The sequence below is a fragment of the Chelon labrosus genome (assembly GCF_963514085.1).
Source record: "Chelon labrosus genome assembly, chromosome: 14".
NCBI lineage: Eukaryota > Metazoa > Chordata > Actinopteri > Mugiliformes > Mugilidae > Chelon > Chelon labrosus.
Genome location: NC_140347.1, coordinates 29,036,453 through 29,052,345, shown reverse-complemented (window position 1 = coordinate 29,052,345; position 15,893 = coordinate 29,036,453). Strand labels below are relative to the sequence as shown.

The 15,893-nt window shown below is 40.2% G+C and overlaps 1 protein-coding gene across 1 annotated transcript; it reads right to left on the bottom strand.

Annotated features, from left to right (window-relative positions):
- Window positions 1–88: 88 nt before the first annotated feature.
- Window positions 89–10,844, bottom strand: jdp2b (Jun dimerization protein 2b). Its single transcript, XM_084560441.1, has 5 exons — window positions 10,403–10,844; window positions 9,317–9,369; window positions 2,486–2,703; window positions 2,013–2,117; window positions 89–1,805 (listed from the first exon to the last, which is right to left on the bottom strand). The coding sequence occupies exons 3-5, from the start codon at window positions 2,678–2,680 to the stop codon at window positions 1,614–1,616; spliced, it is 492 nt and encodes a 163-aa protein (XP_084416567.1). The 5' UTR covers window positions 2,681–2,703; window positions 9,317–9,369; window positions 10,403–10,844; the 3' UTR covers window positions 89–1,613.
- Window positions 10,845–15,893: the final 5,049 nt, after the last annotated feature.

The following is a 15,893-nucleotide window of genomic DNA, read 5'->3' as shown; positions in this document are numbered from 1 at the left end:
ATATTACGGAAGATGCAATACAGGAGAGTAACCCGACAACATTTCTGGTTTTTAGTCGCCTTGAACATTTTATTAACTTCCCTTTTTGGATCTTGCACGTACATTTTGATGGGTGCCGTAATCAACCCCAAGAAAATTAACTGTACAAAATTATTTTGTTCCTACATCTAATTAAGAGAACAGAATAATAAAAATGACTATAATAAAATTTCATTTCAACATCTCTGTGAACAATCAATCTGATAAGTCTTATATATTTTATTATATACTAATTACTAAGAACAATTACACAAAGGAATTTTAAATTTACAAATGAAGCCATTACGGGAAAATCTAAAATCTAATTTTGTGATTTATTAATACAAAGTAAAAGTTAGCTGCAGCCAGTGTTTGGCAGTAACTCATGGAATGATATGTGGTTAGTTAAACCCCTGTCAGCATTGTCTGCAGAGGAGACTTTGTCTTGCTGAGCCCTGAAAAAAGGGAGCTACAGTACTGGAAGCTGGAAGAAACAAAAACATGAATGACCTTTTCAGAGTTGTGTAAATGAAAGTAAAGCCCTGATTTTGGCAATATGCCTCAGCTGAAGAAAACATAGTTGCACAACATCTCATTTTATAGTTCTACTGTCAGGACAGGAAGAAATACATAGACTTACTTCACTGGAGAAAATGTGCAATGAACATCTGTGAAGTAAAGAAACTATGAGATGCTCTTTCTTGTAGTTAGAAAATAAAATTTAATCTATTCAGGGTATCAGAGTTCATACATAGATACAGATGCAGAACAGACACTGAAATACTGCTCAGCTGAAGAGATTTCTGCTTGTTTTCACAGCTGTTTGACAGCGCAACATGACAGACTGGAAAGACTGAAGAGACAAATCACATCAAGTGATTAACAGGCATTTCATATATGTTTATGTATACAAAGCAGTATAAAACAAGTACAATAATGGACAGACAACAAGTCCAAAAAATAAGGGTGTAAACATTTTGTGTATATGTGCTTTTCATGACGCCAGCGTCACCACAAATCGGATCAACCGGTAACTGCCATCGTCAAGGCAGGGTATAGCAATCAACATTAAAAAACTTCTACTCCATCTGGTGTATTCATATCGAGTAATGTATCCTAAAAACTCTACACCTGTATATTTCAGCTAGCATACATAGGAAAACTGCAGAACACTAAGCCTTTGTGGGCCTCTGCATTACAACAATGCCACACAATCTATTCGGGGCTTTTGTATCGAGCACCATACAGTTATTAGTGTGTTTCCTCAGCGCTGTCTCCACTCACACTCTACTGTTTCCATTGGTCCCTTTATGTAGAGATGGTTGAAGTAACAACGAGGCACAGCGGGTGTCAACAACACTTTATGTGGAGATGAACCTGGGTAGTTCCAGTCTTCCAATGGACAGAGCCAGCTCATGTAGCAGTACTGAGGAAGCACCACAACCTCAGATCTTTGGGCAGAGTCTCCAAAAGTGTCCAGCTTGGAGTTCAAGTGCTTGTTTTAAATGCATTGCCAGTTATGTTTTCATTTAAATGGCAGCCATTGCGGTGCTAGTTTGGGCTTCAGGGAGCTTTGCATCCCTGTTCTTCTGGTCTCACTTGGCTTCGGTGGACAGCTGCTCTAGCAGGGGGTTGGCCTCACTCTCGGGTGTTTTGACACTGTCGGTTCTGACGATGCAGGTCGGCCGGTGGAGGTTGAGCATCACCATTAGCTGCTGCCTCTCCAGACGGAGCTCCTCGATCTGGGCCTTCAGCTCAGAGTTTACCATTTCCAGACGCTCTGATTCCTGGACACATATTGAACTATTAGATACTACTGGACATAAACAGTATCAGTTTTACAGTTGTCAGTCTTATGCCTAATAATCCGAGAAACTGTGCATACGTTTTAGCTCTTAGGTGGTGCTAAAATACTTACTAATGTAAAGTCAGCTTATTTTGTATTACCAATCCTTAGCTGCTCATCAGTATGCAATGCTGCGTCATGAACTCACCCTTTGAAGGAAGTCAGTCCGTTCCTTCTTTTTGTTTCGGCATCGCGCTGCAGCTACCTTGTTTTTCTCTCGTCTTCGTTTCCTCCTTTCTTCATCTTCATCCATCTGTAATTGCATTGTATTGTTAATACAGTACAGACTTTGACTATATATTACATGGAAAACATCTGATAATTGCTTTACTCATCTCGTCACTTTGTTGTTCTATCCCAAAGGCTATCTCAATTAAACTAATAATTACAATTGTAACAAAAAACACACATATTTTACCAGGTCTACAGTTAAATGAAATTAGTTACAACTCATTTTCCAAAATGCAAAACAAATCAGAATGGTTGGCATTTGAAAGCATCATTCTGTTGTCTAATGACAGATCATCCTGAAACTAATACCCTCTTGACCTGACACACATCTTTCACACATCCTTCTACTACACCATTTCCTCTTTTCTACACTTTTCTCTTCCTCCTTACCTCTGTCTTGATGGCCAGTGGCCTCTTCCCCAACCTCCCCAGAAAATGTAGCGGGGACAGCATGGTGCCCAGCTGGCGGAAGTCAGCCAGCTTTAATTGATCAGTGAGCGTGGTGGCCGAGATGCCCGCCAGCGGGCCCAGACTGGGCAGGGAGCCCGCCGCCAGCGAAGGGTCAGGTATCTGTCCCGGCATCATGTCCGACCCGGCCACCACCACCGCTGTGGAGGGAGAGAGGAGGAGAGAAGACGCAGAGAGTCAATGATTAGGATGAGAGAATAACTTGCTAAAAGCAATTTGCTGATAATGAATTTTCAGTGCTGCTTTTTTTAGTACACTGGGAAGGAGAGTGAACACACCTCTTATAGCTTTCATTTCCCCTTAGCCTAAAATAACCAATTAAATTCCTTAAATTGCTATTAAAATTAAAACATATTGTGTATTCATATATGCAGTATTCCCCGTTTTGTATATTTACTAAATAGCATGTCACAGTTCCATGTAGAATTTTTGTATTTTGAGAGCATTATAGTTATTTATCATTCTTCAACATCTGGTGATAACATGAGCTGTGCATTTATACTCATCATCCTGCAGCCATCTGACTGCATTTTTATCTTTTATATGTGGTGGCATTCATCCCAAAAAAGATCATTCACTCTCTTCTGTCCTTGTCATCAAATATCTTTGTAAATATGGGTTGCCGTTTCCAAGAATGCATTCAAAAGTTGACAGCTTTGACAGCTGTGTTATCTTCTTAGTCAGCAGCCGGCGAAAAAACAAACTCCACACTGTCAGCAGCTACACACTCATCTCTGTAGCTTTACATGCAAAGAGAAGCCACAAAGGCCTTTAGTAGGATCACTGAAACGGACAGTTACCTTTTACATTTATGCCTCTCACAATTTACCCAGTGGTTTTGGTCTTGAATGCTTATTTTGCTTTTCGTAAAGAGGATTCAAAAGCTATCAAAAGAGGTTGTGTCAAAACAGAGTGGGTAACACTCATGCATTCCATCACCACCCTCTTTCAACAATTTGGGGTAGTTTAGAGGGTTTGACCACAGCACTTTTTAATGTAATCAGGGAGGAATGAGGGACAGAGGAGAAAAGGGAGAAGTTGTGCAGGCATAAAGGAAGTGGCTGGAGAATTAAGACGTCTCTCTAATTACTGTAAGACCGAGACTGGGAAAACTTCTGATGGCCAAATAAAAAACAAATGTTACAGATGAGAACAGCGTAACATGAGCCGATTCTGCCCTGCCCATCCCTGCGATCTCAGAAAGACCAGAACTTGAAGTTGTTTCTCCTGCTGTAGCGTGGCCAGTAAATAAAGACGAATAAATAAAGGCAATCATTTCACACTGACCGCAGATGAAAGGGATAAAACTGTTACACATCTGTAACATCAGATTACAGATTACAAACCCAAACCGAGTTTTCAGAAGACAGATATCAGTGTAGCTTTGAGATTAATATTCACATTAGCCTCCTGAGCATTCAGCTGTAGCAGAAACTCTACAGGTTGGCCACAAACTGAACAAAGCCCCTCTCATATAGAACCAACAAAGACGTGTATTGTGAGGGGCAGCAAAAACAGCTGACTTAGATGGTGGGTGACTAGCTGACAGTATCTTGAGTTAAACCAAGTTTTTCTTTCTTGCCACTCTTTTTTTTTTTATTGCAGACTGAAAGACTCGCTCTACTACAAAGGCCATAGAAGAGCTAATGAAAAAATCAGGGTTATGTAACTCTATTCTAATGTACTCCACCCTGCATATGGACTGGTCCCAAAGCGTTTTTACAGTAGAGTTTACTGCTGTGCATGGCGCTACCAAAATCAGCTCACTTTCATCAGCAGTGATCAGGCACAAGCATAATGCAAATGAATTCTAAAGAAGCTATACAACTCTAAATACATTTAAAAGGAAGCTGCAGTTCAATTACAGTCAAAGGTTTCAATTAATCTTCATACTTTTGGACATGTTCTCCTCCATCTTCAGTCTGCATCATTTATTCTCTCCAAGGACAAGTTTGTGTGTGTGGAGCCAGTGTCTCATGAGGCATTTTATTACAGAAACCCTAACAGCCCCTCCCTCGTCTCCCACTGTATGTATACTCCCATTTACACTGCACTTGGCAATCGCCTGTTGTTTTTGCTGGAGAGGAAAGGAACAAGACAGGCCTGGTAAAAAATCTCTTTCAGACAAAATTCCTCTCTAAAACTCCCAGGAGAGGTGTAGTGGTGTGGCCAGTGCTGAGGCTTTCTCGCTGTGTAGAGAGACTGTCTAAGAACAAGGAAATATGTGTAATTGTGTAAAACGTGACTCAACGACTGCATTTGCTGTAATTGCACATCTGTAAGTTTTTCTAAATGAATGAAGAAATTATGCCAATGTTAGCAGAAGATCTTGACGTGTGACTAAAAAGTGTTGCATTATTTTTTGATTGCCTATTGCTGATCAGTAACTGCGACAGAATTCAAAAGATGCAATCCGCACTAACCCCTGGGCAGAGAGAACAGCCATAGGAACTGAAGCGCCCATTAGGAGTGACTGAGCAAATCACTTTCAGAGTCAAAATGGAGTCCACTATTAAAGCTGGCCAGACACTCAAGACTCAAATTAGGCTCAAACCTGGACAAACGCAGTTTTTCCAAGTAAACTAAAGGTGCTTAAAAAAATATGTCAATTCAGGAATAATCTTATTTTAGTCTGTTAGACTGACTCCTCTTACAGCACAATGTAACTGAAGGAACTGGCAAGGAAAGCCCCCATTCCTTGGTATGCTTGTTGAAACACGCCGTTGAAGCCAGCACTTACCATACTCACAGACACTTTCAGTATGTAAACATACCTAAACCTCATATTTAACTGCATAATGTCAGATCACATGAATCAAACCCCCACAGGGGTAGTTTAGCCTGCAGCCTCCAAAACAAAGGTGAAATGATGCATGCAGCAAGATGCCTATCAATTATGTGACTTAAAAGTGAGTTACACACCGTTTCAGACAACTGTTTTAGGTTACAATATATGACAGGACAGTCTCTTGATGTGAATCACTTTTGAGTTAAACATGACTTTTAAGTTGAGTATGTTTATTGTGTTTACTCTGTCTTTACCCGCCCGCCACACAAGTGTCTGAAAATCCCCCTTGCAAATTCAACACCCATTCAAGCCTTGAGACATGAAACCCTATAGAAGTCTCATCTGAACAAAACAGGGAAAGTTTGCTGATGCATGTCTTGCAGAGTGTAATTACACCCCAAAAGCATGAGTCAAAATGAATTTTACATTTTTCAAAGGAAGGGTATTTTTCTTTCTTTTTTTTCCCTCGTCAGTAGCAGCCTGCAGCCGAGGATTAGTGGTCAGCATTTGATGATGCAACGGCGTTACTGTGCTTTTGCAGTCAAGCAGAAAAGCTAGTGCCACAGTTTTTAGGCCCACACTAGCCTCAAACAAAAACACCTACACAAGTCAGCGGCAATGTGGGCACCCCAAGCTCTCAGGGCTAACTGAGAGGAGACGAGCAGAAGCCAAGGGCGGGGAGCGGAAATGTCATGTATTGGATATGAAATCTAGGACCATACCAATGCAGACGCTGGCAACTGCCCAAAACTAGTCTAACTGCACGTGAGTGGTGGCTAGCTGTAGGTGTGTGCAGACAGCTTGCCAGGAGGGTGCATGTGAAAGTCCCTATGTCTAAACGTGCACACAGAGTGGATAGATAGATAGATCATACTGGATATGTATATGTCCAAGCCACAGTTTCTATGCTCACATACTTTATCTGTCTTCAGCTTAACCAAATGTGCCCATTTCCTGAGAGCAATTAGCAGCGGCTGAGGAATTCAGCCCCTTACCAAATAGCCAGCAGCATTTCTTATAGGGAAGGTGAAGAAGAGAAGGGGGGGTGGGGGTGGGGGGTAGGAGTTTTCAATGGCTACTCATTACCTTTCAACTGTTACTTTTTAAAAGGGAGCACGCAAATTCCTACCTGTGAAACAATTTGGTTGACTGAAAGCAGGATTCCTACTTATCTGACCAAAACACAAAGGTACATGTTTGTGCTGCATGACTGCTCAACTTTAAATCTCTGGATCGTGGCATTACAGGAAAGACGTGCAATTTCCAAGATGCCTTGTGACCACTATTTATCAGTGTAATTTATTAAAGTCTAATTTTGGATGACTAAAGCATTGCATGGCCCACACACCAGCATCTTGCAAAACTCTTGCAAACTGCTTCAACAGCTTCAACTCAGCACTGAAAGTGAGCAATGGGTGCGGAGGCCAAGGCACACTCTCTCACTCTCCGGCCAAGGTCTCGGCGATCATCATTACCGTCTGCACTCAGTCAGGCAGTGTGTTGAGTTACAGGCTTTCGCAATTCTCTGAGGAAACCAGGGAATTTGGCACCGATTTTCCTTGAGGACAGGACAGTCCAAATATACAGTATCAACATTCCTCCAACCCCTCATTATATTTTCATTGCAGGGACAAGACAAGACACAGGCACGGAAAGAGAGGAGACACAGTAATAACGCCTCTGATCAGGCTGGTGTCATCTCTGACCATTAAACTTGAGGATGATTGTGTGTAGGAGTGGAAGTTATTATCAAAACAGAAAACTGGATCCATTCATTTCAGCCTCCACGTCTTTTTTGGATGTTCTTATGGGCTAAGAGATGCCACAGCCAAAACTCCTCCAGTGAAGAGGACACAACGCAGCATTTTAACCTTGCAATACTGTCAGTGATGATGAGACCCTCATCTGCAACAATAATGAGCAGAGCTTAATTTCCCCACACACTTTGAATGCCTCAGCAGTGAAGTAAGCTGGAGTGCATTCACGGGTCATCTTTTGTTGCAATGAAATTACACAAGAGAACAGAAAGTTTAACTACTGCATTTTATTGTAGACTTTAGCCTAAGAATGAAAAACTTCAGGCAAAACCAAACACTAAGCACCTGCAGATATGGACAAAGCACGGAGTCTGTGGCTGCCTTCATTCAAACATTACTGTGTGATCATTGGCTGGGCTCCTGCTTGGCCTGCTTCATGCCATTCAAACAGTCACACATCTATATTCCGCATCTGGGTGGTCCTGGTTGAATTATTATAATGTTACTATTTTTCTCCGCTTTGTATGTCAAGATTTGACTTTGCATGGCACAGAACTTCGGCTTGGCTCAGACGAGGATTAAATTAATCACTTTTTTTAAGATGCAGACAGAAGCCTTTTCAGACGTATGGAGTCCACGTCTATGACAAATCACAAGTTATGCGCAATCTTTGACAACAAGATATTGGCCAACCAAGTCCAGAAAATTAAATTTAATGCCGCCTGCTGAAGCAATCACTATTATTACATAATGTGTGGTTGTCACTTCGATACTGCTTCATACTTTGTCCTCTGATATTTCCTCATCTGCCCCACGTCAAGCAGACACTTGTACAGTGCAGACCCTGAAGGGATTAAATAAGCCCTAGTGGAAGCGTTGCACTATGTGTCCAGTACTTCTGTGGCTCTCAAATACTGCTACAAGCTAGAGGTCAGTGTTTAGGTCACCATTTAGCAGCAGGGGTGTTTTCTGTGCAAACAGAAAAGACAGGCTTCAGTTCCAAAAGAAATTCAGGAAATCTGGAAGTCGTAATTGTGTAAAAGCTTCATTTTTTTTATTTTTATTTTTTTTAATAAAATAACTACTTTAACGCTTCTTCTCTACATTTGGGTGTTTACTTCCACAGTGTTCATCTAGTCTGTTTTAACACACTGTTTTTACGAACCATGTGGAAAAGCTTATGGGGGGGCTAAAATGTGATACTGATAATGTGATGCCCACAGCAGTGAATAGCTGTTCCCCCAGCATTAGTATTAGTATTGAGCCTAGCTCTTGCATAGTTGGCTCACTCAACTGCAATGCGTCTGCTGTCTATTCAGTGTACAGGGGTGCAGCTTGGCAATTCTAGCTCTCCAGAGACGCACTGGAAGGCATTTCTACTTAAAATAAACCCTGTGCGCCCACGTCGAGCCTCTCAGCCCTGTCGGCCCTGCGCTGCTTGTCGGCTCGCCAGCCCTTCCCCATTAATCCACTGCAGCGTTCCATTTATGCGGAAACCATCCTACGGATGTGCCCAGGCAGGCGCTGGGGCATTTAAACCCTCTGCAGCGCACGCTCATTTACTTAGACACACATACAAACACCAATACAGACACAAAGGAAACATATATAAAGAACCCACAAATAGTTTCCCTTGCGTGGCATATATTTGTGAGAGCAGGCACAGCAGCAGCTGAAGGGCATGAACTCACTATATAGGAAAGAACTGAATCTATGAACTTGCAAGAGACAACCCCCCCCAAAACAATCATACTTCCTGTGCAATGATTGGCCTTTAACCTTCAGGCCAACAAGGGCAGATACGCTGGCCAAGACAGAGTTACTGTTACACAGGATTGTGTAAATCTTTTGAAAGAACTTCAAATAGTCAAGAAGAGTTAATTTACTAGTTTGTTTATCTGGTAGTCTGAAATTGTAAACATGGGGCCTGCACATACACACGAGTTTCCCTCATCCAGTATCCATGAAAATATATTGAAACATACAGAGCATGTACGCTACAATGGGCCAAAGCAAAGATTACGAATCCAATCTGAGCACGCATTCTTGGCTGTCATCCCATGCTGTCAAAGAAACTTCACAGTTCATTTACATCACTTATGTTTCAAGGTGAACTAGCAATGCCAAGATGTTTTTTCTTAGCACAGCAGATGGTGAGAGCAGCTCTGATTAATTTGCCTAAATCTGTTTTAAAGGCAGAATACTTACTCAGAGAAAACTTTCCAGTTGTCTTCTGTCAATGATGCAACTTTGATTGGACGCTGTAGGAAATGAATAAGACACTGATCACTATTTACAGTGGAAGCTGAATAATTGTTTGACAAAAAAGGTAATGATAACAGGGTGAATTATCAAATAGTACCAAATGTGACCTTTTTTTCTAATGTGAAGACCAAACCAACGAACTCAACTGGCCGAAAATAAATGCAAATAATTCATTCGGTTGCTAAATTGAAAGATGATTATTTCTAAACCCAAGCCCACAGGAAATCTCCGTTCTTTTTAAATCGTACTTATATTGCCTATATTACAGCAGCATGCAAAGTGTTTACTTTCAATAAACGATGTCTGAATTGTACGAGTTAGCCGATATTAATTTCACAACAGTCTGATCAAATCCAGTGACTGTACGACTTTAACAAACTTTAATTTCCGTGTTTCCTTAACGTGAAAAGATAAAAGCTTGCAGATTCCGTGTAGCTCGCTGCACCCAGCTAGCTTAGCTTAGCGGTTAACTACTTTGAAACCCACAATGAGTGGCGTGTATTTCGTTACATAACTGCCTACACACACACACACACACACATACACACACATAGACGAGGCAAACCGACAGTTTTGAGTTTAGTAACACTGAAATGAAGGATACCGAGGTGAAAATACCTCCTGACATAGCCCGGCGTCTCATTAAGCTAACGGCTCTGTAAATAACGAGCTGTAAAGCGACAGTTGCTACAACAGTTGTAACAACAACGTACTTGACGGCTGTGGCAGCAACAAACGGAAAACTTTAAAACTGTTCAGACTTTTTACGACAGTTAAATCTAAATACAACAATTTATATTACGGAAACAAATTCAACATAAGAAATCGCATACCAAACAAAATACGGTGTAATAAATTTGTAAAACGTGGTGTGAAAAGTGTTGAAACAATAATATGCAAATAGGTGACGCTCGTACCGTTTAGCTAATAACCAGTTCAAAAGCAAAGATGTGATAAAAACAAAACAAAACACTAGAATGGCTTACAGTGCGAGCCATTCTAGAGCCATTCTTTCGCACACAGACTTACCTGCTGTGCGTCCAAAAATCCGCAGTAATAATGGCACGGTGTGGGAGTCAGGAGTCGGATGTAGGTTTTGGGACTAAGTGAGGTCGTTGCATCAGCCCCGTTTAAGTACCGATCTACTCTCAGGAATGCGGAACTGCTGTCCCAGACGTAAGCATGGATGAAAATAATGTAGGAGGGCTGAAGACACAAGAGCTTTGTTTGCTCCACCCATAGCAACCGAAAAACATACACAGAGCGGAGGACAGGAAAGTTTCAGCGGAGGGACCGATAGAGACATCCACACCGGGTACAGTCTATGGGTAAAACACACGCCCACGTCCGTAAACTCGTCAATTCATAATATGCACTGGAATTAGCTGCAGGTGTTTTAATGTTCGACACGAGGAGGACTGCCAGCAATAAAAATATATCGGTCCGAGCTGTTATTTATAACTTCTATTACAGTATTGAATTGAAAAAGAAAGAAAATAGTTGCAACAGATTTTATTACAATGTTTATACACTCACTTGCCAGTACATTAAGTACACTAGTAAAAATGAATGCATTCTAATGTAACAGTAAATCTTATATGTTCATAAAGGTTATGACATTTAGTGTTTAAAATAACTGAGAGAACTGCCGATTCAACTGTGTTTTTATTTTGGAGACTGTGGTATGTAGTACTATTGAATTATATTGTGTTGTACCAACACGTGTTTCTATTATTTTGACACCCCCATTGTAGTCAGTGGGTTAGGGTAAAAAAAAAAAAAGTGTTTCATTCAGCACAGCACCACAAACTACATCCTCCAACATCCACCACTTCTACCACTTTTCTTATGGTGTTTCAACATAAACAGAACATTATAACCTTCAAGAATTTAAGATTTACTACCAGGCTGTATTATTAGAATGCATTTGATTGTACCTAATGAACTGGCTACGTACTGTAGGTAGTGGACATATGCTGAGTAAGTCAACCAAAGAGAAATTTTGAATTTAAAAATAAAATAAAAATTGAGCAACAATTTTAAAAGAAATTGAAAAAAAGTCTTCAATAAAATTTGTATTTTTCTTTCTTGTATAATCCTAATCATCGTGACTCCCTATACTTTCAATTGAACTTTATTTAAACTGTTAGCACATACGCTCATTCATTTTTTAAAGAGTAAAATCACATTTAAATCCATCAGAAGACTGAGTAAAGGATGTGGATTAGCGCCATATTAAACAGTGTTTGTTAAATGCTTGTAAACAGCCTAAGTAAATTACCCATTTAGTCTTTTACAAGGAATTGAGTACGTCGACAACATTTTGTAACCCTTGAATAAAATTGCAGCCTACAAATAACAAAAACAAACAAACTGTATGCCACCCATATTTCTACAAAGCAAACATTGAAATGTGTATGTAGCCCTCCATTGAGAAGTCATGTTTAATCTTCAATGTGCAGAGTAATGATTGCTGTGTATACTTCTGCTGAATGTGCATCATTTCTATAAGCTCCACTAAAAGTTTAAGGCCTACAAGCAAGAATTTGTGATATCATAACTATCATAACACTCTTCAGTAGGAAACTTATGTGGAAACTTGAAGCCTGATTTGCATTTGGATGTTTAGTAAATTGGGTGCTTCTTGTAAACAGTAGTCAAACTTTTCAAATGAATAATATTCGCATGTTTTGTTTTTTCAGTAATGGCACAAATTCATATTTGATGCAACATATTTTATAAATATTCAAACGTGGAAATATTGAAGACCATTTTTTCAAAAGAAGACAAGACTTCTCACTTCCTGTTTAATCTAGCCATGGACAGCTGCTATGACACATTTTCACTACACTTATTTTCACCTTGTTTTTCACCCTTTACCCTAAATTCATTTGGTCCTCAAAGATGTTTGTGCAGATTTATCCCCAGTATGGTGTTTACACATTGTTACCCTGCAGACAGCTTCCACACACAAGTTAAGGTCTTACTATTTTCTGCTGGTAGAGGAAGTTAGATGCCCACACTGCAGTAGATTCTGCACGTGTAGTTTTAGCTGCTACTTGATTCCTAAATGTAATATCCAAAACACATATGCAATAATGTCTGAATATTTCACAGGGTGTTTCCAGAAAGTTCCAGAAAGACAATACCCCTTCCTGCTGCTTCCCTCTAGTGTGGGCCACCGTAACTACATCTAATCTTATAAAACAGGTTCCTTATTGAGACAGGTCGTTATAGCCATAGCAAACTGAAAACAACTCTTTTTGAAATAATTGTGATTATTTTCAGATTGTTTTGTGTATTACTTGAATGAAATGTTTGATTTATTGGTGATATAGCAGATAAATAGTGCCAGAATCATAACCGACTTACTTTACAAATCAATGCAAAGGTCACGACTGACCTACAATGTCACAACCAATCCCTGTTATCAGTTTGGACGTAAATTGCAATAAAATAACACATATTAATATAATTTTATTGCTGCAAGCAATTAAGTCATTCTTCACTGTGGCTTTTATTACATGTCAGGTTTTATCACTTTATCTGAGGCTCAGTTGGGTTTTACACGATGCCAGCTCAACTGTTCCACCTAGAACAAGCAGCTGAGTTATTAGAGGCTCACCAAAATACTCCACTCTGTTCCTTTTTTTAGATTCTAATTTGGTTCTGCCATGATTTATGTCTTGCTTCTGGCGTGAGGGGGGTTGGGGCAGTCTGTGCGTCACGGTCGCTCTTAACATAGATGACAAATTTTAGGGGAGACATTTGGAGTTAATAAAGCAGAACTCGACAGATGAGCAGACAGATTTCATGAATCAGGATGTTCACAGTTAAGGCGAGACAGAGGTTTTCCCCTTGCAGGTGTAGAGTTTCAAGCGTTCAGGGTGAAAGCCAGCAATGTCACTCAGTACGCGAACACATATGGTGCAGCAACATTTGGCACTTTAAGCCCCTAAGAGGGAACTGTCTCTGCCAAGAACAATAAGCTCGATGATTACAGTATAAAAATATGCCAGCCTGGTATACACTTGCCAGTTCATTAGTACACAAGTGAAAATGAATGTATTCTAATATGACAATTCTGCACTAAATCTTATCGTCCTGACTTCCTAACATGACTGTTATAAGGTTCAGTTTATGTTGAAACAGCAAAAGAAAGGAGTTTATTCAACTCCATGATCATTTTCACAAAAGCACTTCGGTTATTTAGCCTAGACCACTGACTACAGTGGGGTTGCCTAAATAATAGAAATATGTATCGATATAATTCAATAGTACAACAGACCACAGCCTCCGAAATGGAAACACAGTTGAATCAACAGCTCTCTGTTATTTGAAACAAATGCTGCAGGACTGTTACATTAGAATGCATTTATTTTCATTAGTGTACCTAATGAACTGGCAAGTATGCAAAGAATGAAAAAGAAAGTTGTTACAATACACATAAATGATCATTAACACCGTTGTTATAGAAAATAATATCTGCTTCAGGATGTGACTTTAAAGCTTTCCTGTTTGAAAGTAAAGAATCATGCCTCAACACACATTACAGTACCTATCCAGATCTTTATTTTTGCCTATTGCAGTTCTCCAGAGAGTCTTTAGCAACATACACTTGGGTGCACTCTCCAACAGCTGCCAAAATGATGAATGGAGAGTGACTGCACTTGGTGGTTTTGCAGCTTTGCCAAACTCCTGCAGAGTTCTTGCTTTGTGGGCGTCAGTAGTCAAGGTAAAAACAACTTTTTTTCTGCTCAACCAAAGCCTTTTTAATAGCTCGTGATTTTCAAAACGGGTATTTACTCGTGTTTGTTAGTGCACTCAGCTAAACGAACAACTTACTTAACTGATTAACATCTTCAAAATGAAGTGTTTTGCCGTCACATTATCCAACATCACATCTTTGGGAAATACCCAGTGAACCAGACACCTCCAGACACAAACCTGAATCATCACTGCAGACATTATATACAAATATTATTTTTACCACTGCTCCATTTAATTTCCTTCCTTTCTTTTTTTTTTCGTCTTTCCCAATAATCTCTGGCAGTTGGAAGCCAAGTCTAAAATATGCCTGCTTGACGCATGATTTATGTTTTTGACAGAAGTCCTGCGTTTTGCCACATTTTGTGTGACATTTGGAAATGTTGTATTACTACAGATTGATAGTTCCCATTTTCTGACAGCAGTGGAGCAAATGGAATTTCTTATTTTGTCACAGTTTACTCAGTACAGACGCATCAACACAGCGGTGGACACAAATTATTCCAAATAATGAGGCACATACAATCTTTCATGGATAAATCAAAGTCCATCCTCCTCGTGATCCTGTTTCCATTTGTGTAAAATCTTCCATTGTTGCTGTATTTCAACTAAAATCTCTGCAGTTTTATCTTACATGGGCAGGCGATGATTTCATCTTTTGTTGCCCAAGAAAAACAGGCAAGTCATTTCAAAATAAAAGAAATACCAGCTCAGCACAATATCTTCCCACTGTGTCAACCATTGTGCCAGCTGCAGGTGGAACCAGACAGTGAGTTCATGCACGTATCAACAGCATCTTTGGAACCGGTACAAGGTTGCTCTCAGACTGCAGGTCAAGTGATCCAGCCTTCCTAAATCAAATGACGCTGATTTATCCATGTAAATATAGCACTTCCTTGGGAATATTGCAGCAAGCAGGAAAGAGTGGTCAGAAGGTGGATGAGATAACACCGGTGGAAGCAGTGAGCAACAAACAAATCACTGGTTGAAATCTGTAACCAGGCGTGTAGTGTGAGAGAGGGTAATGATGTTGCTGGAAGAAATCTCATTCTGAAATCATTCAAACCTCTTTGTGTTTGGTAGTTTTTTAATGCTAAGTCAGCGCTTTATTGCACACACTTTCTATTAGTTAGTAACACGCATTATGACCACCTTCCTAATATTATGTAGGTCTCCCTTGTGCCACCAAAACAGTTGTGACTCATCAGAGAATGGACATGGACCTTCTGAGGGTGTCCTGTGGTGTCTGGCAACAGAATGTTGTTAGTGGGGGCCTTTGGGTCCTGTGGGTTGAGGGGAGGGGCCTCTGTTGATCATTCCACAGATACTTGATCAGTTTGGGATCTAGTGAATTTGGAGTCCAGGTCAACACCTTGTGCTGTTCTTCATGTTCCTTGAGTTGTTCCTAAACTGTTTTTGTGTGTCTGTGTCAGGCTGTATCCTGCTGGGGATGGCTGCTGCCATCAAGGAGTGTCATTGCTATGAGGTGGGGATGCCTGGTCTGTCTGGTCTAGGTGGGTGCTACATGTCTAGGTAACAGGTAAGTAACATCCACACGAATGTTTCCCAGTAGAACACTGAATTTATCACTTTTATTATTATTTTCTATCTCTAAATGCAAGCTGAAAAGATGAATATGCCTTTATCACAGAAAGCGTTTCGACAAGTCAGATTAGAAAAATCAGGAGTAAAATAACAATGTTAACAACAGCTGAATTCCATTTTGCTGTTTCACTTTGAGGCCCGTGGTATT